The following is a 19,186-nucleotide window of genomic DNA, read 5'->3' as shown; positions in this document are numbered from 1 at the left end:
AATTATGCAAAGGTGCAAAGTCAACTCAGTATCATGGTAATATATGAACGCTAAAGTCACTAAGATGAGTGATTTTAGATTTCCCTTCCAAAATTATTATTCAATCAAAGATTTACCGAAAGCTCACTGCCCACCACAGCTATTATAATAAGTATTATAATATTACAATAAGTTATGATAACTTATTTAGTTATCAGAGTCACTTTAGAACAGGCGTACTCAACTAAATTTGTCCGCGGTCCAATTTTGGCAGATACCTGTGCCCTGAGGTCCGGTGCGGCGGGGGGTGGCGAACGTAAGTTGTTGAGCGGGGGGGGGGGGGGTACGGTGCGCGAACGGTGGAGGCATTTATACTTTCGCGAGCGTCACTGCAGTGTTCTCCGCACCGATAGGCGTTTTGTCCGAAACGATATGTGGTAGAAACACCCCTCAAAACAGGGGAATGAACATTTACCTGACCAATTTTAATGTTGCTATATGTTTCAGGTTTGAAAAGTGCTGGAATTTAGGTTAAAGTACTTTAAAATGCTTGAAATTGTAACTACTTGGTTTCACAACAAATAGCTGTCTGACTGAATAGTTCTCTTGTATTAGGTTAACAAATACGAGCCTCTTGTAATTCCAGGACGAAACATGAGAGAACGTGAAGACGTGAAGATTGGGCGTTTTTTAAATAAACAACCATTAAATAATGTGATAAAAAGCGAATTATTTCGAGTATATGTATAAATATTTAACTTAATTATGTTTAACATGCTGGGAAATATTGAAATGGACCTTGAAAGTGACGTACAAGTGCTTGAATTCCACCTTATAAAGGTGTATGAACCCTGAAAACGTGACTTTGTTCATTGCGTTGAAGCGTGGCGCGAAGTTACAAAATTCGAGAGGTGCACGACCTCTCGAACCGACAGCGCGCGAGGCACTCGCGCACACGCGGAGCCACAGCGATTACGTCATTTTCGCCGCGCGGACCCTCGCGCCGCTCGCGAAGCGTCAACCAGGCAGGCTTGTTGTTGAGCGGGGTGGCGAACGTAAGTTGTTGAGCGGGGGTGGCAAACGTAACACTCGTGACGGAGTGTTTTGTCAATAGTCCTGAAATAAATGCTACGGTTTTGTTTTGGTCCGTATCCAGTTAATCAGGAATGAGATTGGGTCCGGACAGGACTGCGTTCGGGTCCGGATCCGGACCGCGGTCCGCCAGTTGAGTACCCCTGCTTTAGAATATGTGAAATATGAGATAGAAAAGGATTAAACCTAGTCCTAAACTAAAATGCACTTTCTTTCATATGATTTCATTTGATTCACAATTATCAATGTGATGCAGACAGAGATGTGGTGAGGTTATGCTCATTGGTATTTAAAAATCTCTTTGCACGCCTGGCAAAAAAAGAGTCTTCCTCCTCCCACAGTGGAACACAAGACCAAGTGTTGCTGCTCCTGCAGTTTGTCAAAGGGCGCCAGCATGTTCTGCTGTTTATTTGAGAAGTTCTCCATAAAGCTGAAGAATCTGTTCCCTGAGAGTCTCTATTCAGAGCTGTACAGTAGAGACACTGCCAGACTGTTTGAGCCAAGGCTTAGAGAAATGAACGAGTGATGGACAGCAAGGGGATAAAACATGGGACAGAGAGAGAGAGGAAGACAGAGAGACAGAGAGAGAGAGGGGGGAGACAGAGAGATAGAGAGAGAGAGGAAGACAGAGAAAGGAAGAGAGAGGTATAGCGAGAGAGAAAGAAAGAGGAATAGAGAAAGAAGGAGGGAGGGAGAGAGAAAGGGAAAGAGAGGGAGAGATAGAGAGGGAGAGAGAAAAGCATTTTTTGGCCTGAAGGCTCATGAAAAGTGGTTGTCATGGAAGCATGTTACCCACGACCCAGTTGAGCGCACCCACAGCTGACTGTCTCTGCGTTGCCACAGTTTCCACACACTTCCCACACATACGCTATCCCAGGAGTGTGTGTGTGTGCGTGTATGTGTGTGTGTGTGTGTGTGTGTGTGTGTGTGTGTGTGTGTGTGTGTGTGTGTGTGTGTGTGTGTGTGTGTGTGTGTGTGTGTGTGTGTGTGATTGAGTGGGAAAGAGCATGAGAGAGAGGGAGAGAGAGAATCTGAGGAAAGGTGAGTGAAAAGTGTCTGAACATGACTTTAACATCGATTATGGCAGCAAAAAAGAAGTTTGAGGGTCAGGGTCAAGGGCAGGGGCAGGGTCAAGGGCAGGGTCAAGGTCAAGGGCCTCACAAGACACTGTCTCCTGGTGTTCCTGCTCTGTTGCTATGACATTTCCATTTCAGACAGTCAGTCACTCCACACACAATCAGGGTCACCACCCCACTGGCTTCACCTACACACCGCTACACACCACCAGGTGACTTACTGCTGGGTTTTATTCATGAGCCAATACCACCCAGAAGCCCAAAACACCTGAAATTACTAATCTACCCCATAAAACTTTATGAGGCTAGAACCAGATTAAGTCGTTCCTTGTGTGAAAATGTTATAAGGGATTGTGTCCTGAAATCACTAATTTGAAACTATGGTTAATCTCCATCTAGCAAATCTGGCCTATAAGGTTTTCATTTTGGCTTGCACTAATGTACTGATGTTACAGCTAATACCGCTAATGTACATAATGTACACACAAGTATGTAATAATGTCACTAATGTACTCACTATGTACTAGTGTCACTAATGTACTCACTATGTACTAATGTCACTAATGTACTGACTATGTACTTATGTCACTAATGTACTGACCGTACTTATGTCACTAATGTACTGACTGTACTTATTTCACTAATGTACTGACTATGTACTAATGTCACTAATGTACTGACTGTACTCATGTCACTAATGTACTGACTATGTACTAATGTCACTAATGTACTGACCGTACTTATGTCCCTAATGTACTGACTGAACTTATTTCACTAATGTACTGACTATGTACTAATGTCACTAATGTACTGACCGTACTCATGTCACTAATGTACTGACTATGTACTAATGTCATTAATGTACTGACCGTACTTATGTCACTAATGTACTGACTGTACTTATTTCACTAATGTACTGACTATGTACTAATGTCACTAATGTACTGACTGTACTTATTTCACTAATGTACTGACTGTACTTATGTCACTAATGTACTGACTGTACTTATTTCACTAATGTACTGACTATGTACTAATGTCACTAATGTACTGACCGTACTCATGTCACTAATGTACTGACTATGTACTAATGTCACTAATGTACTGACTGTACTTATGTCACTAATGTACTGACTATGTACTAATGTACTATCACTGATGCTAATTAATCAGCTCCATTCCATTCTATGTCTAGCAATGCTGCATGAAAATCTTTATTGAAGACGGTGAATATTTTTAGGACCAACATCCATCTTTCTTCCAAAACCCATTGCTTTTTAGTAGTCATGCATATCAATTTGTAGGCCAATTTTCTGGTGCTGTTTCTACAGGTGTGGTGAACCAAAAACCATCCTCTGCTGAACCGAGCCTGAGAAAAGAACCTAGAATATAGAAATTAAAAAATGATATATTAAAAACATTCCCCCAAAAGAAACATTGACACTCTGTGGACCACAGCGGTTTCTCCAGCGATCTGCTTCAGTTGCTGTAATGAGGACATCTTTTTGAACTTTTATGGCTTGTAGATCTGTGATTTTACCTGAATTCCCACAATCTACTATACCATACAGAAAAAGAATAAGAGTCTGACGTCAGATCTGGCACATTAGGGCACGTTCTTAGATATTCTACATTTATTTCAAACTCATTCAGACTGTGCCTTGTGTTGCATATTTTATGAATATGCACCACAACTGTGAATTTACCATTTTATTAGGACATTATTAGCAGCCTTGACATTGATGACATCTGAACCTACTAAAATTGGTTCCACTCCTAATGGCAATCACATAATAATTATAAATGCATTATAATTGCCTTAATGCTGAAAAAAATTATGTTTTCAGCATTAATGCATTTTTCCTACCAAAAAGATCAGTGTAATGGTGTTTTCCTGGAAAGAGTGTTCCGGTTTAGCACTTTATGTGTGGCTAGAAACTGATGATAAATGAATTCTTGTGCTACTGACAAAGGGCCAGTCATCTAATATCAAAGAAGCATTCAGTCTGAAACTTTCTGGAAGCAAATCTGAGAGATGAGAAGCAACCCAGCTCCAGACAGACACTGTCCCTCCTGACGGAAATATACCTTGATAAGCAGTGGTGAATTTAAATCATGTTGAGTTACTGCTGTCCAGACTGTTAAAAAAAGGTTGCCTGGGTTGGTTACCCACAAACCCCAGGCAGTGCCAAACTTGATTTCACATAAAGCCAGGGGTGAAGCACATGCAGCACTGGCCAATAGGAATGCTGCAACTTTGGAGAGCCGCATCCAGTATCCAATAAGCACGGACGTAATTTGGGGGGGGGGGGACGGGGGGGACATGTCCCCCCCCACTTTTTCAAAAGCCGGGTTTGGTCCCCCCCAGTTTTTACGGTTAAAACCAAATATTTAAATAGCGACAAATCCATGTCCCCCCAACTTTTGAAATCAAAATTACGTCCATGCCGATAAGTTCCACGAAATCGTCATGTGGTTTTCCGAATACATTATTCCTTTGCATTGTGGACGAGGTCCTGATGATGGCTTTTACCACTGATCTGAAAACAGGCCTGTAGTTTGTTTGGAATGGTTGAGGTTTTTTACAACTGGCCTCAGACCAGCCTGAAGTGGAGCAGGCCTGCTGAAGGACAGTGTGTTTAGTGGCACTAAGTGGCTATAATCAAGTCAAGAGCATCGAGTTGTCCCCTTCTCAGCATCATCATGCCAAACTAATCAATGGCCGATTTTGTGGCTTTGAGCTCGTTAAAAGTTAAAGTTAAAAAACACATATATTAACTTCTGCAGCCTTTTTATTTGCAACCATATCTAAAACTGGAGGCACAACAGTGCCATGGCAATCAGACAAACCTTCACAATGTAAGAATCCAATGACAGCCATTTTAATTATGCCCGAACATTACACCAGCTTCAACTGTACGTATATTCTGTGTCTAAACGCTATTCTGTTCACAGCAGAAGCCCATGACAAGCTAACCTTTTGCAAAACAGCGTGGCAAAGACTACAATCTAAAGGTTGGGTTGATGTAATTTCCAACGAAATCCTCTCCATGTGCAAAGGAGATTAAAAATAATTGCAGCAGGGTTTATATCTAGGGTGCTAAAGCTAAAATTAAGTACTTGTGCAAGTATGCGAGGCAAAAGTCCTGTCATCAGGGCTTGAGCCCAGAAACATCTTACGTTTTTCTAAGGATCGCATAAAGTCTCCGGCAAGAAGATCGAGCAAACGCAGGGCCACTGAAGCATTACACAGAACGCCTGTTCAGCTGCGAGGGGGAGGCGGCCGCCGTTTTTAGCCCGGCCCGATCTGCGCTGCGCCTTCTCCACAGCCGCGAGGTGTGATCGCACGGCGCCGTTAGCCAGAGCGGAACTCGGTGCCAGGTCAGACCTCAAAACCAAAACTTTCATTACGCACAAGAAGAGCAGAACTGTTGCCGATGTTTCCACAGCAGAGCGGGTGTGGCAGGTGCCCGGCGCTGAACGAACAGCGACAGGTTTCACCATGATGATACAGGCAGTGTGGGGCAGCATCTCTGTCTGTCTGTCTGTCTCTCTCTCTCTCTCTCTGTCTGATGAAGAGGCATTGAGGAGCAACAGGAAAGTGAGGACGGCAGATTGTGCACCAGGAGTATGATGGACAGGGTCCAGGAGTAGGGAGGTGACTGGTATCATACAGGAACTGGGCATGCTGTGCCAACCTGCTCGCTAGCCTTATTCATACCAACACACACACACACACACACACACACACACATGAGTTTGCAGTGGCAGATGGAGGCTGTCAGTGTGTCCTGAGCGAGCTGTTCCAAATTTCAGGACCTAGAAGCCTCTCTCCCTCTCTTTCTCCCTGTCTCTTTCCTTCTCTCTCTCTGTCTCTCTCTCACTGTCTTGGTCTCTCGCCATCTCTCTCTCTCCTTCTCTCATTCACTCTCTCTCCCTCTCTCTTTCCTTATTTCTCCATCTCTCTCCCTCTCTCTTGGTCTCTCTCTCTTGGACTCTCACCTTCTCTCTCTCTCTCTCTCTCTCTCTCAATGGGTGTGTGAAGACTCTCACATGAATCCTACACTCACCTTCACACAGATTACCACAATGAGAGAACTCAAAAGAAGAGCATAAGAAACACAATCGCACAATGCTGAAGAATTTCCTCAAACGTGACCAAAAATGATCAGTTTTTCCATTTAGGCCACAGAATAAAACGCGCTTGCTTGTCTTATGTGCTGTGCCTGCCTCACAGCGTTTGGAATTGAATATAAGTGTTATTTCTAAAATCAAATCAAATCAAATCGAATCATTCCTCGTAAAGCAAATAACATTTGGATTCAATCACCTACAACTGAACCGTAACTGGGAGCACTGATTCAGTCAGTCAGCCCAACACAAGCCCATGTGGACTGAGCAGCGTTTACGTTCCTTTCTGAAACGTCAACCGAGCAGCCAGTGGACACCTCAGGATGCCGTTCGGATACGGTCACTGATTGGTGCTCCTCGGGAGTCAAAACACCTTGCGGGGATTCACAGAGCTACTGCAAAGCAGCAGCCGTGTCAAATAATAATAATACAACTCCTGCTCCGCCCTCCGGCGCCTCCGCAGTGCCTTTTCACCGCTCCTCCACCCATTCTATCAGTCTGATCCCAGCAGTGATGAGACAGGCGTGGGGTATTTTACAGGGACCTGCCCCCGCCCTCCTGCACCGTCACCTCTCTCTATGCCCCCCCCCCCTCCTCCGTCACAGCTATGATGTAATCCCCCTTATCTCAGGACCTACTCTAGCATAGAGGCGGCCGTGAATGACTGAATGAGAGTTACATAAGGGAAGGAAGCCTGTGTTCTACTTGTACACACCTCCACTTCCCCACGCCCATCTTTCTTTACCTATTTCCCCTGTGAGGAAGGGATGGGGGGTAGTAGAGGAAGAGGGGGTTTACTTAAAGCTTCCACTAAAGATAACAAACGAAAGCCTTTTTAATAATATCAAGAACACAAAGCAAACAGAGTCGAGAGGTGGTGATGGGGAAGAATGCAGTGAGAGAGGAAGAGAGAGGGAGAGAGGGTGAGAGAGAGAGGGAGAGAGAGAGAGGGGGTGAGAGAGAGAGGGAGAGAGAGAGAGGGAGACGATGAGCAAGCCGTTCCCTATTTCTCATGCATCTCGCGCTCCCACACCATCGGCTGACTGTGTGTGATCATGAGCCTGGATCTCTCTCATATGTGCTCATCCACCCACACAGGGTTAAGAGTTTGTTAGCACTCTTAAGCATGGGGTGGCCTCACATGCAGTGGTGTAGCTGGTGCTGTATTATACCCCCCTACCTATGCACACTGATGTGGATGGTCCAGTGGGAGGTCAGATTAGCAAGTGATCATGAGGAATATAAATCCTAAAACCGGGATTATGCGTTTCCTGCAGAACTGTCATCCTGTTTAAGATGACTGACTTACCAGACGCAGAATATATCGTCATTTGTGGAAATCTGTTGTGCCCTGATTGCATTCTTCAACCGACATCTGATCTAATAATACATCCAAACTCTTCAAGATTCTCAAATAAATGTGAAACCACCAAGCCTGATCTCAGATCAGCCTGATGCCTTACATAAACCAGCTAAGTAGCTGATTTGAATAATCACTTACCTGAGTATACCAATTAAGTAAGCACATAGCACAGTTCATCCTTAACAAAACTGTTTACTGCAAATGGACCTTGTCCTTATAAATATACCCAATGTATTAATTTCCTCATTATCTAACCACAACCACTTACAGGCCCCTTGGCATTCTCTTAAAGATTATTACAATATTATCATGCTGGCATAATTTGCCACATAGTACGTGCCATGTAATATTCATAAGGTAGAAAGAGTCAAGACTTAATAAAACATAATAATAATTTTCTACCCTGACAAACATTTGAATGTCACGTGCACAGTGCAGGAAATATGTCCCCTACAGTAAGTCCAAATTCTTTCAGAAAGGTGGACAGTGCGCCGTCTATAGTGATGTTACGCTCCGGGGAGACGCCTACGAGCGACTATCACAGTCCACGTCTCATACCCATTTCTCTGCACAAAGGATGTCTTACTAAAATGTTATATTCTGAATTCTGAAGAGAAATGCTCAAATACAATTAACACACTGGAGTTAAGAGGGGCAGGGACACGCCTTTCCTCTTGAGGACATATGGATGTGAAGGATTGCAGCACATCGTTTGAAAAAAAATCTAATAATAACAATAATAGTAATCCAACCTTCTTCAATATATTTCCAATCTGAATTGAACTCATAAATATTGTCAATCCCAAATGCATTTATACTTACACCCACGCCCACAAATCCCCCTCCCACACACACACACACACACACACACACACACACACACACACACACACGCACGCACAAGGAGAGTATATTTCGTTTTTATTAGATTTTGACATTCTCATTTATATACTATAGTCTTGGTATTTTGGACATTCAATGCATTTTGTTATCAACTGATTGCAAGATACTGACATCAACATATTTATAGCAATTAATTTGGTCAGTGTTACATTGTCAAATGTAATGCGTTTGGTATTTGTAATGTTGGTCAAAGAGAAACATCGAATAGCACAGCCCACCCACATATTCACACCTAATCCAGCCGCTGCCTTCCCAACAATGGAAAGATGACAACAACATTTATCAGTTGCTTCCAACAACAACATAAAAGCTTCAACAATGTAAACACCTCCAGTAAAATGCGACACTACAGCCTACGCTCCAAAGACAACAATACCATCGACCAAGCGACACAAAATCTCAAAAGATATCTTAACTCGGGTCTGTATGATTAACGTAGCTCGTGTCGAAACGATTTAATTGTAACAATTTTTTAAACCTTGTTATAATCGTCAAGATTGTCCGTGCGCACCATTCTGACATTAAAACCATCACTTGCAGCGTGGACACGCTATTTCAAGGATGCAAAAAATATAAATAGATCAGTACCAAATTGAAGGAACATTTGAAATTCCTAATTTCATTTAACTAAACGGTAACGCAATGGCATTTGACCACAAATGTATTAATGCACCGAGGAACGTCGAATCTTCAATCGATAACGCACTGAATCAATCGCGTTGAAGGGCGCGCGGCTTTTGTGAGGCGACAATCGCAACAGTCGCAAGTAGAACAGCGCAGACAGACTGGAAGAGACTCGCGAGACTCGCGCTGTACCTTTGCTTTCTTCTCTTTCATCCTGATTCTCCTCGGCCGTCGACTCCATGGCTGGCTTCATCCCATCCATTTCGAATTCCTTACCAAGAATACTTTCTCCCGCTCAGTGGATTTGCGAGTCTCTCTCTCTCTCTCTCTCTCTCTCTCTCTCTCTCTCTCTCTCTCGTGCGCGCGCTCTTGCACTCTTGGGCATGTCTATTACAATTCGCCCTCGAAGATAAGGGGGATTGGATTTTGTCAGATTGGATTTTTCTTGTTTTGGAAGCATAGACTACTAATCGCTAGTTTATTTCCATGCAGCCTTAAATGCGTTCTGTTTGGTTAGTAAAACCGACTTCCACTCCTGTCTATCAACATAGTCACTTTAATCACAAAGTCGCATACACTCACTGCCTGCTCTGTTGTGTGATCTATCTATCTGTCTGTCTGCCTGCCTGCCTGCCGGCCTGCCTGTCTGTCTGTCTACCTGCCTGCCTGTCTGCCTGCCTGTCTATCTGCCTATCTGTCTGTCTGTCTGCCTGCCTGCCTGCCTGTCTGTCTGTCTGTCTGTCTGTCTACCTGCCTGCCTGTCTGCCTGCCTGTCTATCTGCCTATCTGTCTGTCTGTCTGCCTGCCTGCCTGCCTGTCTGTCTGTCTACCTGCCTGCCTGTCTGCCTGCCTGCCTGCCTGTCTGTCTGTCTGCCTGCCTGTCTATCTGCCTATCTGTCTGTGACTGAAAAAACAAATAACATAGATGCAGGAATATGAATCCAGAATCAGTAGGCTACCTCTCTCAAGAAAACTCTTGTTACAGTAACAAGAGAAGTTCTGGAAAGTGTAAGCATTTGTAATAACCAAACATCTCTAGTGATGCATGAAACCTGAAAGTAGGACACATCACACACCACTTCTCTGCACAAAAGTCAACGCACCTCTGTTTCCTCATAATACACCCAACAGTCAAACAAAAGGACACCATCTGCCTCGAATCCTCATAAATAGTAATAAATCTCATAAACGTTTGCTGTTCCCGGCCATACACGGGAACACTCCTGAAGAAAACTGTGCTGCCTGAAGACCTTTCACATCATCGCTACCATTTAAGGCACCTTATAAACTCAGACACTTTGTGAGCACATGTTTCATTTGGCTGAGCCAAGATAAACGGGAGTGAGTCTGGTATAAAATACTGGTTCTCACCATCACACTGTAACGGGGAGATACATACTAGTGCACTCCTACTACTGGGATCAGGTGCATGTAGCGGAAAGGATAAGAAAGAGCATTTGATTCATGTTCAATGCATATTTCATATACATAAAACTATAACACAGAACATCATGAACATAAACAACTATAGTAGATAACAGTACTTAAAAATATAAATATGTCCAAATGTATTTATTTGTACTGTACTGTATGTAATTTACTTGCTGTACTCATGAACATATATATTGACATGGTTGTTTATAATGATAAAGGTTGTTTTATTTTTAACTGTTGCATTTTACAACTAGTTTTGAAAGGAGATGCTTACATATTTCCTCACACGCTAGCCTGTACAAACCTTGTTTTCCATATTAGAGTTTTCTGATGGAAAGTGGGCTACATTTGCAGCCTGAAAGCTTTGAATAATACAATTAAATGGACAGGAAGCTTTTGCTATTTTTTTTTCAGATTTCTGTTGAAAGATCTGTATCTTAAACACAAAGTAGAGTGTTTCTGTCCAAATGGGTTTGAGACAGAGTGTGGATATGCGCTGATAAATCAACTATCTGAACTGCACAGTTCTTGTCTGCTTGTATCATACAAGCACCGTCAATTTGTAACCAGGATGTGAAAGAAAGGTAGAACTAATGATATGAGACCAGTGTATTGGAACTGATTTGATGAGGAGGGACTTTGCTAAAAAATCACATGGCTATGCAGTGATACAACAGAATAATCTCTAAATAATCTCTAAAAACACAACTGCTTTTTAAGGCCTTGTTTAGCTAGTACCACACCGTCCCCCACATACACACACACCCACATATACACATGCACTTACACACATACATTCACAGACACACACGTCCCACACACATATATAACAGTGCCACTCAACCATGAATGAAGGGTTATTCCAGTGGCAACAAAGACATCCTATAGGGTGCTATCCAGCTCAAATTGTCCAAAGCACATGTAACCCAATCCCAACATTAGTTCCACCTCTCACAGAATTCCCCCTCCACTTTCCCCATGCAAGCACATTTAAGTCCACCACACCACAGACTCCAGGGGGAGAACCCCACCTCTTCTAATGCAAACCAGCATCTGTGGAAAACGCTACAGACAATTAGTGGATTTCCGTCTACCACCCATAGAACTTTTACACAGGGCCTCTCTCAGGTGACCAAATCCCATATCTGTTGTCCCATGTCCCGCGTCCCACACCACATGTTCTTCCTTTAAATAACAGGTACATACGCCATGGGCTTCTGATTTAAACAGAGCTCTGCTGCATTAGAAGCTATCACAAACAACAGGCCAGGCTGCTGTAGACACAGGCCACAAGTAATTACTGAGACTGTTAGAGCCACTGAAAACAAAGAGCTAAAAATTAATGCCACATCATCCTCGTAATGCCCTGAAAAAATGGCCGACAATAAAAGAGACTAATTGTCTAAATGTCTTGAGTACACTCTATGGTCCCTGGGGGCTTTCTGCTCATTAAAAAACAACGGAGTCAGTAGTTAGTAAATCAACCGATAATCACTTATTGGACTTTACATTGAGTTCCTGTTACCCTGTTAAGAATCACCATAAATGCAGTGCACTATTAAAATTATAACACTGACTGGGGAAGGCACGGACGTAATTTTTGGGGGGGGACTTTTTCAAAAGGCGGCTTTGGTCCCCCCCAGTTTTTACGGTTAAAACCAAATATTTAAATAGCGACGAATCTATGTCCCCCCCACTTTTGAAATCAAAATTACGTCCATGGGGGAAGGCATTCTTTTTAAATAAATATTAGTATTAAAAACAAACATTTATAAATATAAGTATGTTTTGGATATGCCAAGTTGTGACTGATAAATAGCCTGTTACCAAATGAATCTAAATTTCAAACCTAATACTTTATGTTCTGTCACGTGACTAGCTTTTTAGGACTCTTTCTGTTATTACAGTTTTTCTCAGTCGATTTGCTTCATTTCTCAGATCAGAATTGAAATTCTCAAAACTGTTCATTCAGTCTCCACATCTCCTTGTCACTTGTGCACATCATAATTGCATTTCTCATTGTGTTTAACATTTTGCAAATGCTTTTGTACATTTTGCAGATGGACATGGACAATTGTCTGATGTTTTTTACATTATAAATTGCTTATGTCATGTTTATCAAAATGTGTTGTACGGATTGTCGTGTTGAATTGTTGTACCCTTAAAAAAAAAGTCTTTAGGTCATCGCCTAGGTCATTATATGCAAAAGTGCTGAACATGTTGTCATAATCTCTAAGGCATTACCAAATTTGTTACATTTTGGTAATTTATCCTAATTTGATTAAATTGTTTGCAAGTGAACATTCAGTTATAGTAAGAAAGGGAATTGGTGAAAGCTTAGATCAACCAATGGTCTCAACCAGAGGTCAGAGGTGCGTCTCATGAACCTTTACTATAATTGGCAAACATTTATAGACGTAAACACTGCAGTATCACAAAGTCTCATAATGGAAAGACAAGGCCATGTACAGGGTGAACAGCCAATAAGAGGAGTAAGACTATGTGGTGTAGAGGGGTAAGACTGTGTGGTGTAGAGGGGTAAGACTGTGTGGTGTAGATGGATAAGACTGTGTGGTGTAGAGGGGTAAGACTGTGTGGTGTAGATGGATAAGACTGTGTGGTGTAGAGGGGTAAGACTGTGTTGTAGAGGGGTAAGACTGTGTGGTGTAAGGCTGAGGAGACAAAACAGTGAAATACGGGCAACATTTGTGGACCATGTTTTACATGTAAGTCATGGTCTTACAATGGCTGAAGCTGGTTGCTGCGTGCAGCCGAATATTGGAAGAACAACTGTGTCTTCAATCGTTCAAACATTTCATAGAGAAAACATGTATGTACTGTAATTCAAAAATGTGCTCTCTGCTGTAATGCTGCACATTGACATAAATTCTGACATGTTACTGTATTATATTTTTTGTTTTGCATTTTTGCATTCTTATACCATGTATAGGATATCAAGAGTAGCTCATAGGGGGGCAGATGTTCCATTTTCACAAATCAAAAAGAGGAGGCTGTATGTGCTCAGGTTGTTTTGAATGTGTAGAGTAAGTTTCTAATTTTGCAGTTTTTCCAGTCAGTTGTCGATCTTTTCTGAATTTCAATCAGATTTGTTTTTGTCAACAAATTGCAATGCAAACAATATTGCTGTACAAATTTGATTCCAGTCCAATTTCTTGCTATCAGTCTCCCACATACAGTCATGTGTAACTTTGTGTTCCATGTTTGTATGTGTGTAACATGTATTTGATATACCACAGAATGTGCAGCATTCTTGAAATCAAAAGCTTAGTTAGTTTCCATCAGAATATGCAGTCTGCACTGACTGTGACTTATAGTTGCACTGACAACATGACTAAGTATTTTGACTGCCTTGTTCATAGGCAATGGCACACAGACTAGATACTCTGGTGGCACTGACAAATTGTCTGACCTAAATATTTGCTTTTGGGTCAAAAACAAAGAATTTTGAGTGAAGTATCTGCTTTTGCAGAAAGCAGAGTTGAATCAGAGTCAATCAGGTATTCATTGAGTTTTGCTGTTTGCACTAACTGTTTTGAGAAATGCACTAGTGGTGATGCCAATGTAAATCATGATGTGAGAAATGAACCAAATCGACTGAGAAAAACTGTAAACAAAAGTGTAAAATTGCTAGACAGAATATCTGTTGAGTCTAGTTTATGACTCTTGGCTTTGGCATACATCTCTAAACACTACAAATGTTATACATGAAGAGCAAACAGGATAATGGGTCTTTAATAATACTTCAGGTATCTGTCACGTGCTATTTATGGATAACTTATGAATTGTTTATGATGTCGTATGTAGCTGACTTAATAATTAATTACTTAATTAAATAAGCATGTGTTTTGTAAAAAAAAACCAGAGAAAAGCTACAACAAATCACTTCTAAGATAAAAATACTCATCGTGAAAGTATAATTGTACTGCATCATATTAGTGAACTATAATTATAGTTATTATTATTGCATAAATAATATTTCACATGATGTAGTAAATATATGTCAACTTAACTATATTGTCCAACGCCCTGGGCATTTGTTGAAAAAGCAAATGTGCAAATCTCAATGAATATTGACAACATCCGTACTGATAGCTGTGCTTGGATAATGTGAAACAGACAGACCCAACAGACACGTGTCCTCCCAGTAACAAGGCCATTATGCTTCTTTCATGCACTCCAGACAGAGTTAATGTGGAAAGTAAACAGGAGACATAACACAGCAAGGTCTCTCTTTGAAGTCCCTATAAGCAAGGACAAGAATGTTGTTAAAGTCCGCACTCAGTGCCGTGTGCTGTTCCCATTTAAAAGGACCAATCATCAACCTCACTGGGTAGTGCACGAATATTGAATAATAATGCTGTTATGCTAATGCTATAAAAGCTACGACAACACTCAAGACTTTTTAAAACTAAGATTAGGGACACGGTGACCAGAATATTGGTTCTCGCATGGTATCAGGCTGTTGAACGGCATTGGTGACAGACAGGCGAGGAACACTCATGGGCGCCCGTGAGGGAGCTTTCTGATTGGTTGTTCTATATAAACGTTACTCGATAAGATAATGGCCATAAACTGCATGAAGGTTTTTTGTTGCACTGTGGTTTTATCTACAGAGATAGCATGCTAGGCTAAGTTTAATTTTGCTAGGCTTAATTTTGCTACACTAACTATCTCGAGAACAGAAACATGTCACAACCTTGACGTTACGCTGCACAGTTCTATGGAAGGAAGGAGCTGAAGAAAAGATGGAGGACAACAAGAACTCGGTACACAAGCCTAGGGAAGTGGAAACGACACGCCAGTATGAACAGTGCTGTTGTTGGAGATCAGTCCTTCCCACAATATGGCATCCAGGTTCTCACCTGGATGTCCTGATAATCTGACATAAGTTTAATTAGTAAATGGCTGATTACTGGGCAAAACCAAGAATTCAGTGTTTATTTGAGACAGTGTCTCGCCAATCAGTTCTAGGAGCCACTACCACATTAATAGAGAAACACGCTTCAAATATAAACCCTTATGGTGCCACCAGCCCTTGAGTCTCCCTAGTCATGATGGCTTTACCTCACCTCTGACCCCAAACTGGACAGGGGGTCACTTTCACACAGCTATGGTCAAACAAATAACAATTTTAAGGTGACAGTGAAAGTTCAATTTTATTCACTTTGTAAAATTTGGACAGTGTACTTAAAGTAATCCCCTAAGGCCCTGTGCTCCACACAATTTTGTATATTCCCTAATTTAACACTACTGATTCAACACACCAACTAATTATCAAGCTCACAGTCAGCTGGACTATGTGTGTTAGAGCAGAGGAAACCTAGAAATTTACAAAGCGTGCGCTTCTCAGGAGAGAATAAAAAAAGCTGTATCTTTATCCTTTAGAGATCTTGACCCAGATTACGAAGTCAATATCTTATTCTACTGTCCATAAAAATTCATACGGAATATGGAGTTTTGAGTTATGAACAAAGCTCATGACCCTGTTGTCATGGGGACGTCACAATAGACAGGTCATGGGAGGTCATTGTTGTGGGGACGATTGCGTATAAGTGTTGAGATGCTGTTGAACTGTGAACTTGTTTTTGGTTGAATTCGGCCTTTGTGGTGAAATTTCTATGGTTATGTTCAGTAGTGTCTGTGTGTAATATGTGTGTGCAGACACACTCACTGTGTGTCATATTGGATCGATTTTTGTGTGCAGGTTCTGCATATGTATCAAATATCTTTAATGAGAAATAAATGTATCCAGTTTTATTATCAATATAACAATTCCTCACTGATGACAACCAAACTCCACTGAAAAACTCCACACACAGATACACACACACAACGATCCAACAAGACTTTTAATAGTTTAGTCTTCAAAACCATAAACAAAAGACATCCACCCTTCTCCAATAAAAAATAGACAGGCAACAGTAAACAGGGGCAGCCATATCCTAAACCACTTAAGTTCTAACATAATGTAAAAAAGCCCTTAAATGTCTGTTAGAGAGACACAAAAGATACACACACTACACGTGGGAATCGAGCCATCACAGTGACCCATTTAAGAGTCTACATGCCTCCGCCCTCTTGTGCAACTCATGGCCTCCACCCTAGCCTACACTCAGCTGTCAGTCACTTCATCACCGTTGCAATGCCATCAGCAGGGCAGGTGTAGTTGTCTGAGGGAAGATTCTGTAGAGGCTGGAGGCTAACGTGGTACTGAAAATTTATCACGGTAAAAGACGGTAAGGTATGTTTACTGATCGGGGCCGTTTCAGGTTTTAATTGACTAGGAACTATGTAGCTGTCAAAGTCAAATTCAAATTTATTTATATAGCGCTTTTCACAACACATGTTGTCACAAAGCAGCTTTACAGGATTTACAAGGTTAACAATACTATGGGTCCACCTCCCTACACCTAGCTGTAAGGTGAAGTGATTTGTGGCTACATCTGAAGGTGTAGCACATAAGTGAGGGTTTGGGCAGGAGTAACTACAAGACCACTGTTTCTTCACAGTTTGGTGAAATGCATGTTTCTTGTCTTGCGCGCACGCACACACACACACACACACGCTACACACGGCTGCTTCTGAGATCCTTTGTTTTTGTTTAGTAAGCCCCATCACTTGTAGCTTAGAAAAGGGGAGGGGGGGCGGTCCTGGAGTGAACAATGGGGTGACAATCACACAAAGACAGGATGGAGATGGCCAGAGGGACTGCACTGGAACATGGGCAAAAGGCCAGGGGGCCAAGCCACCCCAAACTCTGGCTCACACAGACGCCATTTTGTGCCATAATGAGCACGCCCATCTTCTGGCTCATTAAAAGGAGACTCTTATTTATGTGTGAACAACAAGTGAACGATTTTCCATGAGAACAGTGTTCTAATTCCTAAAAATAATTCACAGTAATAATGGAGACCTCAGACAACAATTCAGATTTTGTGTAGTTAATTTTTTTAAATCATTTAATCTAATCACACCACATTAAAGTTTTTATTCTAAATCTTATAAACTCAAACTACTGGAACTGAAAGAGAAGCTTTACAAATGCACACAAATGTGTGACCAACAATCAGAATTGACATATTTTGTCTAAAAGATGCAGTGATCATCTTTAAGTCATTTGCAGGTGAACAAAAACATGGACAGTAACATGGACATGGACTTTTCTGATTCCCTCTCTAACTGATCTTTGTGGTCAGGTTAACACCCCCCCCCCCCCCCCCACACACACACACACCCCACCTACCCTTGCTAGTCTATAATCCTTTTGTCCCATATTTACATTTACATTTTATGGCATTTGGCAGAGCGACTTACATTTTTATCTCATTTTTATACAAGTGAGCAATTGAGGGTTAAGGGCCTTGCTCAGGGGCACCTCAGTCATGGCCTCTGGCTTGGGAATTAAACCCACGACCCTGCGGTCACAAGACCAGTTCCGTAACCGCCAGACCACGACTGCCATTTTTGCTGGAATAGGGTCGTTTTATGATATCAAGGCAGTGCAATGCAAATTTAGAGTATATTCCATACAAGCAATTCAAGGAGCTTCACAAAGAGGAATGTGTGCAGACTCCTAAACATTCTAATGGTCGTACAGAGAAGTGGACTGTGCTTCAACACACCATCCAGCAAAATTTGATTCCAAACATGCTTGACCGCTACACCGGTTTCCCCATCATGTTAATAAATGCCATGTGCTGCTGTGGTGGAGGAAAGAGTAAACAAGTGAACCATGTAGATTAAACGGATCAGCCTCGGGCTCGTGACCAGGTGTTCCGGTATTTATACCTCCCTGGAAACTGTGGGAGAATGACTTCACTGCACAAATGAGCTCTTTAGAATGCTCTGTCATAGCAAACATACACGGGAATATCCAAATTATGAAACATCACCTGCTTTTAATTATGTCTTTGACAGCAAAGGATGTAAGAAGAAATGAGGTGAGGTAAGGTAAGGTAACCCTTACCCTAACTCTAACTAACCCTCACCCTAACAAACCCTACACCTAACCCTAGCCCTCACCCTAACTCTGACTAACCCTCACCCTAACTCTAACTGACCATAATTCTAACCCTCACCCTCACCCTAACTCTAACAAACCCTCACCCTAACCTTAACAACCCCTAACCCTAACCCTAACCCAAACTAACCCTTACCCTAACAAATCCTAACCCAAATAGTTACACAGTTCTTATGCTGTGATTCCAAAGAAACAAGCAAGACAAGAAATACCACGAAGTTAGCCCTCAACAACAAACTATAGCAAGACAAGAAACACCATGCAGTTAGCCCTCGACAACAAACTGTAGCAAGACAAGAAAGTACTTCAGTGGTCTGTTTCTCAAACTCAGATTTTAATGCCGTTATCCCAATAGTATTGTTTCTTTTTGTCTGATGTTGTTAATACTAAGAAATGTGGGTCATTCTCTTAATTTCTTCATCATGGTAGTCATATAGATTCATATAGGTCATATAATAAACCTTCTAAAAGACAAAAACATGTTGCAGATATAAAGCACCTAGCAGCATCAACAGGCCCTACATAAAAATGACTGGGCATTGT

The 19,186-nt window shown here is 41.8% G+C and overlaps 1 protein-coding gene across 3 annotated transcripts in view; it reads right to left on the bottom strand.

Annotated features, from left to right (window-relative positions):
- gpm6ba (glycoprotein M6Ba) overlaps positions 1-19,186 on the bottom strand; it is a 31,664-nt gene that overhangs the window by 10,590 nt on the left and 1,888 nt on the right. Inside the window, exon 1 of one of the 3 annotated variants that reach the window (XM_076982933.1) lies at positions 9,361-9,515. The exons of 1 other annotated variant lie outside the window; for it this stretch is intronic. In XM_076982933.1, the coding sequence (XP_076839048.1) occupies positions 9,361-9,430 (70 nt within the window). In that variant the 5' untranslated portion in view covers positions 9,431-9,515. Of the gene's footprint in view, positions 1-9,360; positions 9,516-19,186 lie in introns of those variants that run through there. One more of the 3 variants, XM_076982935.1, reaches the window with a different exon arrangement.

The sequence above is a fragment of the Brachyhypopomus gauderio genome, chromosome 20 (assembly GCF_052324685.1).
Source record: "Brachyhypopomus gauderio isolate BG-103 chromosome 20, BGAUD_0.2, whole genome shotgun sequence".
NCBI classification, from domain to species: Eukaryota; Metazoa; Chordata; class Actinopteri; order Gymnotiformes; family Hypopomidae; genus Brachyhypopomus; species Brachyhypopomus gauderio.
This window is presented reverse-complemented; position numbering and strand designations above follow the sequence as displayed.